The 12,123-nt window shown below is 42.3% G+C and overlaps 1 protein-coding gene across 1 annotated transcript in view; it reads left to right on the forward strand.

Annotated features, from left to right (window-relative positions):
- The first annotated feature begins 61 nt into the window (after positions 1–61).
- The window catches only part of ATP1B1 (ATPase Na+/K+ transporting subunit beta 1), a 28,790-nt gene continuing 16,728 nt past the window's right edge, over positions 62–12,123 (forward strand). Inside the window, exons 1-2 of the mRNA XM_069094737.1 lie at positions 62–800; positions 5,789–5,917. Coding sequence (XP_068950838.1) covers positions 704–800; positions 5,789–5,917 — 226 coding nt within the window. The 5' untranslated portion in view covers positions 62–703. The remainder of the gene's footprint in view (positions 801–5,788; positions 5,918–12,123) is intronic.

A 12,123-nucleotide genomic window follows, 5' to 3' on the forward strand; every position in this document is an offset into this window, starting at 1 on the left:
TGGACTGACAATTGGCCAGCCCGGCCCAAGGTGGGCGGGGCCTTCAGACACCGCGTCGCGGTATATAGTAAAGGCTGGGGGGTGCTCCCCGAGCCTATCTCTCTCTGTTAGACGAGCGTGAGTCTCCTGGCCAACCTGTCAGTCGGTCGGTCCGACCATACTTCTTTCTCCCATCGTACCCCCGCCCCAGCGTCTGCAGGGGTCCGAGGAGGTGGGGGAAAGAGCAGGTCTCCTACAGCAGTGGGGGCACCCGCAAGAGCGGCTGTTTGCTAAGTACCAAACCCCCAGAGGGCGAGAGCGCGTGTATAACCAAAGAGAGACCGAGAGCTATCATCCGCCCACCAATAAGTGCCGGGCACCGGAGTCCAGCCCTCCCTCCCTCCTTTCTTCCCTCCCTCTCTCCCTCCCTCCCTCTCTTTCTCTCTCCCTCCTCCCCTCTTTCTGCCTCGGCTTCTGCACTGCCGAGCACCTCCACCTCCTCGCTCGCAGTCTGAGCCGCATCGGCAGCGGCGCAGTCTGTCCGTCAGTCCGTCCGTCCAGGCTGCAGAGAGAGCCTAGAGGAGGAGGACGGAGCCAGGGAACCAGGGCTCTCCCGCACCCGGCGGCACCTTCGGTTTCTGAGGTCCGAGAGGCAGCAGGAAAGGACTGCTTGGGGGGACGCCCCAGTCTCCCTGCTGAGGAAGCTTGCTGACGACCCGCCACCATGGCTCGCGGGAAAGCCAAGGAAGAGGGGAGCTGGAAGAAATTCATCTGGAACTCGGAGAAAAAGGAGTTTTTGGGCAGGACCGGCGGCAGTTGGTGTAAGTACTCCCCTCTCCCCGCCTCATCCCCCCCAGTCCCTTCCTCCACCTCTCGCAGACCTTGTGGCTCTCAGGACCCCGGCTCCCGGCTAGTACTTGCGAACCCCACACTGCATCTTTCGGGGGAAGGGGGGGGGGAGGAGGGTGGAACTGGGTGATCGTGAGGCGCTGATCCAGCTGCGGCAAGGCACGGCCATTCTGTCTGTCCCCGACTTGTCATTGCTTGTAAAAGGCAAGGGAAAGGTAGAGGGGGGACAGAGCATTCACTAGGGGAGTTGGTGGCCATCATCATAACCGGCAAACTATGGTAGTGAGGAGCTCTTGCACGCTCTCCTAATGTATATAATCCAGCACCTAAGAGCACTCAATGTTCCCTCCAGCTTCCCTTCCCCCACCCACACTCCCCCAAAAAGGCGTTTTTGGACTGAGATTAGGCAGAGCATCTATAGATAATTAGAGCCAAAGCAATCTCTGTTTTAAGGTTTGAGGGTGTATTGTAACATCTTTCTTCCTTCAGTCGTGAAATGTGCTTCAAGAAAGAGGGAAGGAGGAGTAGAGGAGACGGTATGGAGAGCCTATACTGCAGTATTTCATCATAATGGTTTTACAGACTCCCCCCCCCCCCCCCATGACTTGTCCTAGTCTTTTACAGCCCAGGGGTTTCTCAATGTCAGGACATTAATTTGAACCTTGACTCTGAAATGGGATTATGGAGAAAATCTTGATAATGTTTTTTTCCCCCCTAAAGATTAAATGAATTCGAACAGAATTAGCATCCTGGGTAAATTTTAGAGAAGAGCTCATTTAGGGAATAACCATAAAGACAGTAGAGGATCATTTTATTATATATGTATGTCAGTATCTCCTTAAGTCTAATACAGGTAAACGTATAGCTAGCCTGTTGCTTAAGTCTAATAGGCAATTTTCTGTGAAAATAAGACACCTTGCTTCTTTCTCCTTCCGATATGGAAAAGGGTGACATGTTTTTTTGAAAAAGGTCATTTTGAAGGGCATGTTGTAGTCAAATCTATGAGTCGTGACTGCGGCCCAGATAGGAGGGAGGGAGAGAGGGAGGGAACTCCCCCCTCCTGCATCACTGCCCCCTCCTTCTCCAACATCATCAGCATCACTGCCACCACGAAACCCTTGATAGGAGCTGATGCAGTGTCTTTAGATGGGAGGATCTGTGGGATGAAGCAGCAGAATGAGTCAGGAAAACAGGGTGCTTGGCTGACATTTTGAAAAGGAAAAAAAGAGAAGAGACCATTTAAAAAAAAATGAATGCAGCTAGTAGTAGGTTTTCCTCGAGTTTAGTTTGAAAGCAAAGGGTTAATAATGCATCACACTCCAAGGTTAGTCAAGGTGAAACCTGGTTCCAAGGTGTCACAAGGAAACATGGGTAACCCTGGATAAAGGAAAATAGAGGACTCTGAGGTATTGACTTTTTCTTTTCCTCTTTTGGTGAGAACTAAAAGGTAGATACCTGAATGAGAATAATGCCCTGCTTTTTCTTTACTTAATTTGTAAGGAAAAGCTCAAATAATTGGCAGCAAAAACTGAGGTTAAGGTTGAAAAGAATCAAGAAAGCCTACGGTGAACAGCTCCTTGAAAGGGCCATTGCCTAGCAACTAGATGTAACTTGAGTGAGGCCGGTAAGGTACACAACAGATTAACCCAGCCCTTTTCCCCCTTGCTTGCTGGCAACTCCCTTCCCTAGTTTTCATGCCTTCCTAGGAAGACAGTAAGGGCACATATACCTGCCCATTGAGGAATATCAAAACAGGCATGAAATGCAGCAGATTCTCTAGGCATATCTGTGAATTTTCAAGATAAAACTTTCTGGCAGTCCTTACCCTCCCACACTGATAGATTATTTTTCCTCATTCCATTTCTATGATTTCTGCTTGGAATAATTTTGATTTAGAAGGTAATATGGTTTGGAATGGCTAACTCTTTTAACCAACCTAGTGAGAAAACAGCACCATATGGATATGTCTATAAAAACCTATGCTTTTAATATATTATCTTAGAAGATACACTTTGATATAGATATAAACATAAATCTATTGATGGCATTAGTCGATGCCATGTTTCCAGATGGGCTGGAAATATATATATATATATTTGTAATTTTTTCTATTCCCTTTGGAGGGGGAGGGAGAAGAAATGACAGTTTAACCCTCTCCCCCTTAATAACTGAGAAAGATAGGCATTTCCTTTAAACAGATGAAACTATCTTTTCAAGCTGTTAGCTAAATAAACATGGATGCCCTTGGGAAGAGGACAAGATGCCCTTGGCTCATTTTTACCTGTAGCTAGATTTTCACCAAGATGGATAGAGGAGGTTTTCATGTGCTTGAATCACAGAAACCACAAAGAAAGGACCCCTTAAATCATCATATGCTTTTGTTATCTCTTTTAATATAACAATAAACAGGGTGGATAGTTGGGTATTTTTTTTTTCTTTTTAAGCTGAGGCCAGATGCTAGTTTATCATCACCAACAGCCTAAGGCCTATGAAGGGCACTCTGCCCTCCTCCCCAAAAGCTTCTGTTGGTTATTATTCCTGCTACAAACCACAGCTGGTCTGATTTTCCCTCCACCCCACCCACATTGAATCAGCCCCCTCCTGAGTAATTCACTGAAGACATTCCTTTCAAGGTATCAGGACTGGATTCTGGACTATAATCTAGCAGCCTTATGTCAGGCAGGAAAGTCTGCTGAAGAATATGTCCTTAAAAGACAAGAATTCCTTATTCCTCTGTGGGTATCCAGTCAGCTTTATATGAAAGGCCTGTTTGTTCTTGAGGTAAATTGCTTTACTTATAACGTGACTGGATGGGGTGTTTGGCCTAGAAGGCCTATGTACCTTGTTGGTAGGTTATCACCAGTAGGTATCTCTATCCCACTAAATGAATAATATCGAGCCCTGAATATTAGGGAAGGGTAAGTGGGACTTGCCTAAGAATTCTATGTTGAGGTGAACTAAATGGGGTAAGTAGGGAGAGGGGGAAAAAAAAATCAAAGACAGGGAGACATCTTGTTAGGATTGGCTACACCAACTCTCCTTGTACCTCCTAGGAGCATTCCCTGGAAAAATTTTCCAAATCTCTCTTGACGTCATGTTACTACCATTTGCCTACTGCTGCTTGGATACAGAATACTGGGCTTAACCCTTAGAGTGCTAGAGTGGAATTTGTCTCTCTCTTCTTTACTACTCCTTTTTGGATTCAGAAGAAATTTAAAATTACTTTTTTGTGTTGTTTCTTGCCCACAGAAAGCCAGCTTAAAAAAAATACAGCAACAACAACACAGAAGCAAACATTCACTCTTGCCTCCTAATCATATTTTTGTTTCCTGAGATTCAGCTGAGATTTTTGTCCTTGGAAAGAATTAATGGAAGTTACGCAGACCCTCTGCTGACACCCTATTGCTGATTCCTTCCTTAATCTTGCGTCTCCCCTTGTTTTCTCATGTCTTACTACTTCTCTGTTAGCATGGAGTCTTTTGGCGTGGGCTTTCTTTGCCTTACTGCAGACTGCCTGTCGATGCCTAGTACAGCATGTTACTATGCAGTTAATCAGTGGAGATAATCCTTGTAAACCAGTAACTGATAGCCTCATTCCAGTCAATGTACTTCAATTTTGCTTCTGCAGCTATTTTGACCTCTATACTATTTAACTGCTGGGAAAAAGAAAGGTGAAAAATACTGAAGCTATTTCTTGCTCTTTTTTTTTTTTTTTTTGCTTTTTGGAAGGCAATTGGGGTTAAGTGACTTGCCTAAGGTCACATGGCTAGTGTTAACTGTCTGAGGCTGGATTTGAACTCAGGTCCTCCTGACTCCAAGGCTCTATTCACTGCACCACCTAGCCGCCCCATACTTGTTCTTTTCAAAACAAGATTATTATTATTATTATTATCATTAGCTGGAAAAATAAATAAAATGGCTGCTTTCACCATCGATGTCCCTCTCCTCTTTACTGTGGCCCTTTGAGCACAAGGACATTACACCTAATGGGTAACACAGATCAACAGTGCATAATATTTGAAGAAGCTTAAATTAGACTTTCTTGGATCTTGCTATGTTCTTGCTTTTGTATTGCCCTTGTTGCCTATGAACTTGTTTTATGTATAGCTATATGCATATATATGTTTATCTATGCATATGTAACAAAATATATAAAACATGATTATATATTTATATATGAATACACATGTATATTTATACTGTGTGTACATACATACATATATATTCCTACATAATAGATTTCCTTTGTATTCCTACATATTTTGTCAATTTAAAAACATTATTCTGTCTCTTTGGGCCCATGATACACATACACACAATAAAAGGCTAAGAGCCCCTGTCCTAGAAGCTGAATCTGTGTTTAATTTGAGGGAAGCATGGCTTCTCAAATATAGCCTTTTAGCATGAAGGAATATTAGATACATATTTAGTAAGCAAGGTGAGTTAAGACATAGGACTGCAGGTGTAGAAGAGGAAGAGATATTGGAGATTATTTATTTAGTCCAACCCCTCTCATGAGAAAACTGAAGTGTGTTCTGGGAGATTTCTCATCACACTTGAAGGACATTGCTCTGACATTGAAAACTAGTTCTGGGTTTTTATTATAGCCACTTTTAAAGAGAGGCATTTCTTATTTAAGGCATTAAATGATTAAATTGCCGAAGAACAAAGATGAGTCGGTCCTATCTGAGCTTCTCCTACACATATAGACATGTGGCATGAGCCATGTCTGGCTCATTCAATCAGAATGGCCCCACCCCCTTAACATGTTGCCCTCCACCCCCACTTTAGAATGAGTTGAGAAGATATGTTCTTTTCTTTGCTCTCTTGGCACAGGGGCCTCAGTGGGAGAGGGGTAGAAGGGCAATGAGGAAGTCCATTCATCAGCTGGTGATCAGACTTGCATTCTGAGACGTGTGACTGCATCAAAGCATTTGTGTTTCTGTCTCTTCTTTTGCAGTTAAGATCCTCCTGTTCTATCTAATATTCTATGGTTGCCTAGCTGGCATATTCATTGGGACCATCCAAGTGATGCTGCTCACCATCAGTGAATTCCAACCTAAATATCAGGATCGAGTAGCACCACCAGGTAAAAAACAAACACACCCAAGCTCGGTTTTCTAGTCTAGCGGAGGTAACAATTTTTTTTTTTAAGTCCTATAATTTTTAATGACCTCTGGAAAGAGGAAAGAGAGAGGTTTCATTGCTAGAAGGTGATCAGCTTACACTGTAGTGTCTAACTTCCCAGGATAGAGAAATCTTTTCACTGTAGTGCACAGAAGGAGGAAACACCTCTGGCTACTTTCATCATCATTTAATTATTTTAATATTCCACTTTTAAACCTGGAAATAAATTGGTGGAGGCTAAAAAAGCAAGTAAACTACTTGAAGATTAGTTACCACACGGCTGGGAGCTGGGGTTTCTGACTTCAGATCTCCTTTTTGTTTCTGATTTGCTTTTTGACCATGAACATCTCTCTCCAAGCTTTGGTCTATCAAAGCTATTTATTGAATGGTGATATTCTCCATGTCTTAGTGTGTTGTGTTTTAATTATCTGTTCTCCTTTGACACTTGAACATCCTGGGTGGAAGGACTGAGTCGCCTACAAAATGCCAAGGACTTTCTGGCCTCTCTCTGCTTGTACCTGCTATCCTCTCCCCATCCCACCCCATCCCCCAACTCCCCACCATTTTGATAATGCCAGACCCACAGCTTGCATCCAGAGTAGCTGTTAAATGCCTTTCCCTAGCTATATGTATAGATCTTGCTGCCTTTGGCATTGGAGTAGAGGGGATCAATTAGCATTAGAGCAGCAGATTTTAATTTTACCCAGCTCTTACTAAAAGCCTTATGGGAAGGACTCTGGAGAAAGGGGAGGAGGAGTCTTATAACTGCTGCTTCTCCACATCACGAATGACCTTGAAGCTGCCTTACAGTGACACGGTAATGAGTTGTCCGCGCTCTCCTTTTCCTGGAACACGGTTCAGGCACTTTTAATAACAGTGGTATTTAGGTGACAATCTTGAGGGTGTCTGCATGGCACTGAGTAGCTTAGATCAAATGCCATACTGCATGCCGTGGTCCTGTCACATCAGCTGGTTCTTGGATGTGAAAACAGCTTGGTATAGTGGAAAAAAGTCTGGATTGTTCAGGAGACATGGGTTCAAGTGCCCACTCAGATATTCAGTGTGTGGCCTCAGTCCTAGCATTTAATAGCTTTATGCCTCAGTTTCCTCATCCATCAAAAAAAGTTGATCTTTAAGGCTGTATCCAGGTCAAAAGAGCTCACAGAAGAAAACCAGCAAAATCAGAGTTCTCTTCCTTGTAACCAGTTTAATATTTTTGCAGGCAGCAAACACTATTGCACTGCTCAGAGCAGACTTCCCAGATGATCTAATTCCAGTGATTTGTAAGATTAATAAGATAAAAAATAAAAAGCCAAAGTCATTTACCAATGGGGTTAATGTCAAATCAAGGGATTGAGACAGGGGGAACTGTGGATGAGATGCACACTGGCTTATGCAATTGTGATACCTTTCTGATACATCCAGAAAGAAGTGTATATCAAATACAAGACAAACATTTTGATATTCTGCAGCATATCATAAACAGCTGATTTACACAACATGAACTCCATGACTAAAAAAGTACCATACATTTTGTGGCTATTACTGTTAGTAATTTCAGGTTGTGGTGATGATGATGATGATTTGTGGTGTTAATAATATTTCATTTTGCGCGACCCTTTTATTTCCCTCCCCAACATCATTCAATAAACCATTATTCAGTAATGAAATTAGTAATAGTTCTTTTACATGAAGCTAAACTTCGTCAGGAATTTTATCTTAATAGTGCTACTGTTTAATTCTTTGCTGCTGATTCAGCCAAAACTCACCACAAAATCAAATTTTTTTTTTCCTTTATTACCTTGATTAAAAAAAATAACTCTTGGATACATAAACTCTTTAGAATTTCTTCTAAAGTATATGAATTACCTTGATATTCCTCTTGGCAGAAATTTAATTTAAAAGTGAGATGTCACAAGTTTGGGTACTTTAACAAGGTTCACTGTGTCTGTGGACCAATGACCTTGGCCATAACTCACACACCAAGCTTTCTGTCTCTTCTCCAAACTAGTTCCCCCGGCCCCTTTCCAAAAGACAAGTTCTTAGCACCTAAATTTAGTGTCCCTGAAGCAGATGGATTGACCTGACAAAGCCTCACTTCTCTAAAGGAATGATAATGGCTCATCATGGAAATATGCATTCCTGTCCTTTGGGCTGAGTCACAGGAAAAGGGCTTCTCAGAAACCCTCCCCTTTCTCTACTCTGTCAACCAACTTCTTAATTTCTTTTAGCTTCTCCTTTCCTTCCCCTTCACCCTCGGCCCCCTAACTTTTTCTTTTTGGAGGGGGGAAGACAAGGCAGTTGGGGTTAAGTGACTTCCCCAAGGTTACACAGCTAGTTAAGTGTCAAGTGTCTGAGGCCAGATTTGAACTTAGGTCCTCCTAGACTCCAGGGCTCAGTGCTCAATTCACCATGCCACTTAACTGCCCCCATCCCCTACCTTTTTAAGGGATACCTATGTAGTTCTTTACATGATTATAATATAATGTCATGCTTCTAAGAACCACCAAAAACACTTTAAAATGATGATAGATTTCTGCTAAGGGAGACCAAGCTGGACAAAAGTTCTTACTATCAAGAAATAGTGCTGCTGGATCAACCAGAAAAGGTCATCATTCAGTGATGAGACGCTTTCCCACACTAGACACTGCCTTCTTCTGGCAGCTTTCAGACCAAAAAATAGTAGATCTTCAAAGAGACCCTTTAGAGATGAATAAAGCCCCTACTTTTACAGGAGAGAAAACTGAGGTCCAAAGCAGAGTGAAGTAACTTTCCCAGGGTCACACATAAGCAGAGTGGGGCTTGAACCCAGATTTTCTGGCTCCAAGTCCATTGAAATTCCACTATATCAGGGCGGCTAGGTGATGCAGTGAATAGAGCACTGGCCCTGGAGTCAGGAGGACCTGAGTTCAAATCTAGCCTCAGACACTTAACACTTACTAGCGGTGTGACCTTGGGCAAGTCACTTAACCCTAATTTCCCTGTCTTCCCCCCTCCAAAAAAGCAAAAAAAAAGTAAAAAAGAAATTCCACTATACCCTCTTTGAAGGGGTTTTGGCTTCCCAATGTTAGCTATTCGTGATATAAATAGAAATATGCTAGAGAATGCTAATCATTCTTATTTGCAGTTACAATATTATTAGAGGAGAGTCACTGTGATGTAGTCAAAAGAATCCTGTATGCTAAAAGCTTCAAAGAATCATCTAGGTTTTAGTTCTGAGGCTAGCTGTCTGTCTTACCCTGAGCCTTGAACACCTGCCACATCTTACATCACAAGGTGGTTGTGATGTTCAATTGCAATGACTTATGAGAAAAAGCAGCTTTAAAATTATAAAGTGCTATGCAAATCTTGCTGTTCTGAAAGAAAAATGAGTTGGGGGAACTGATAACAGTTTAGCCTCACCCTTATTTGATATGTTATATTATTGCATTTTATGCCCTGGAACATTTTATAATTTGATTTATTCATTTAAGTGAAATCCTAATTAAATAACAGCAATTGTTTGATGCAGTTCTTGCTTATATGGGTCAATGAATCTATAGTGTTTGCCCAGCTGAAATGCCACTGCTACACACCTCAGGGGATGGACTTGATAATGAAATAAAACTGGGAAGGGGGACAAAAATGACTTGAAATAATCCCAAGCCTTTATGAGGAAAATTGCAATGCAGGACTATGAAATAATAAATTCCACGAACTGAGCACTTATTAAGTGCCTCCTGTTTGCAAGGCTCTGTCAGGTGCTAGAAATTCAAAAATGAAAAAAACCCAAAACCCTATTTTTGTCCTCAAGGAGCTTATGCCCTGTCTGGCAGGGGATATGGGAGGGAAAGTATATGGCATGCCCCAATAAATATAATAATTCAGGCTGCAGGGTGATTGGGCAAAGAAAGGGAGGCCATACAAAATACTCTTAAGAAAATCTGGAGAGGCATCACTTTCAGTAATGGGTGAGTAGAAAAGAACATCAGGGGAAGGTCTTGAAGGAGGTGGTAATATAGTCGAAGAAAGAGAAGGATTTTAAAATGTGGAATGCTGTATATGTAATCTTTTCTAGTTTAATTACTATGGAGCCTTCAGCAGAGCTGACTTCCTTAGGTTTTAATGAGAGGTAAAGGACCAGACTGAAATGCCAAGGGTACTCCTAGGTCCATAGCAGGACATCCCCCAAAGCAGGCTGTATCCAGTCTTAGCTACTGACACAGCTTAGGCCATTTTACCCTTTTCTTTCTCTCCTCCAGCAGCATTGCATCTTTGGGTATTGTCTGTATTCCCATTAAGTACCCTGTTCTTTTTTTTTTTTTTTTTGGTTTTTGGAGGGCAGTTGGGGTTAAGTGACTTGCCCAAAGTCACACGGCTAGTAAGTGTGTCAAGTGTCTGAGGCCGGATTTGAACTCAGGTCCTCCTGACTCCAGGGCTGGTGCTCTCACTGCACCACCTAGCCGCTCCTTAACTACCCTGTTCTTTATAAAGATTACTGAGGATGTGGTCATTCAGCCAGATTGTTTTTGTAAAAATGAGTCCAACTTTTAAGATGGTCTAAGTCCTTTTTAAGTTTAAGACTTTTCTCATTTTCCTGACACTCTTCCTTTAGATTTTCAAAAACTGTCTCTCACAGTTTCCTGGGCATTTGTAACTTGAATATTGTCCATCAGGTTATTGGGTACATTTGAGTTCACTTTTGAAATCACTAAATGTAATTATAAAGGAATTCACCTTGCATTGACTCATCTTACTAGAAAATTGAATTTGAAAGAGAGATTGATATCAGATGGGCTGCAGTTAGTAGAGTGGGGAGTAAAAGCAGTCCCCGTGTCTTTAAATGGCTCTCTGCTCACTCATCTGCCAGTGAAATGGTATAATGAAAAAGCCTGGCTTCCTCACAGATACTGATTGGCTCACTTAGCTCATGTAACCACAGTGGAATGAAAGGACAGGTCTCTGTATGTCAGTTGGTAGATGCAGGAGAGATTTCAAGCTTACATGCTTCCTGTTAAGCAGGTAAGAAACAAGAGCACATTCTCCTTTTCCTTGCACAGGTGTGTGTGTGTGTGTGTGTGTGTGTGTGTGTGTATGTATGTGCACATGCTCACACTCTGTCCGTCTTGTCTGTTGAATACAGAGTGCCTAATACAATACACCTTTAAAAGTGTCAAAATTGGGGCGGCCAGGTAGCACAATGAGTAAGAGCACCGGCTTCGTGTCAGAACGACCTGGGGATCGAATCTGGGCTCAGCACCCACCCAGAAACACCTGGCCATGTAACCTTGAGCAAGTTACTTAACCCCAATTGCTTAGGGGCAGCCAGGTGGCTCAGCAAGTAAGAGCACCAGCTCCAGTGTCAGGATGACCTGGGGATCAAATCCGGGCTTAGATACTTAGCACCACACCCAGAAATAACTGGCCGTGTAACCTTGAGCAAGTTACTTAACCCTGATTGCTTATAAAAAAAAAAAGTGTCAAAATTCTACCATACTCCATGCTTTTAACCAGAGTTAGGAGATAGGGAAACCTTGGGGTGTCTGGAGAGTAGTAGATTGTAATGACACCAGCTTTCTAAATTTATTTAAATTCTTCCCTTCTGATTATGAAATATTTCTTCTCTTAAAAATGTATTAATTTGACAAAGTTTTCACAATTCAAACCTCTCTACAGAGGGTTTAGTGACTATTCATGTCATATTGTGGTTTAAATCTCAATATACTGCTGAACTTCAACCCACAAATTACCCAGGACAATAATTTAAGAGTCCTTTCCACTAACATTTTGTAGTGCCAAACCACTGATGAGAAAGAAGACCCTCATTTTGGCTTCTCTTCTCCTTCTTGTAAGTTTCAAAAGGGAAGTTTAAAATGACCAACAGTTTTCTTATAATTGTGTCTCCTTTTTGGTCTTGAAATCTCACTGAGTTAGTTTCTCCTCCAATTAGTCTGTTGATTTGATTTTGGCAGTTTGATTATCGCCAGCCAGAGTACATGAGCTGCCTCTTTGCTTCATGTCCTGAATCCTGGAGGAGTGAGCACATTGTCCCGTTCGTACATTTTGTGGCTGAAGAAGAGCAAGGGCTGCTAGTACTCTTTTAGGAAGTTCCCTCAGTGATCATCCTGGAGTGAGGAAGTCTGAGTTTGCAATAGGCTTGATCACTGTCCTCTCTGGCCTTGAACCTTT

The sequence above is a fragment of the Petaurus breviceps genome, unplaced genomic scaffold (genome assembly GCF_028583685.1).
Source record: "Petaurus breviceps papuanus isolate PSGF00001 unplaced genomic scaffold, PetGlider_PUasm1.0 220, whole genome shotgun sequence".
In the NCBI taxonomy this organism is placed as follows: Eukaryota; Metazoa; Chordata; class Mammalia; order Diprotodontia; family Petauridae; genus Petaurus; species Petaurus breviceps.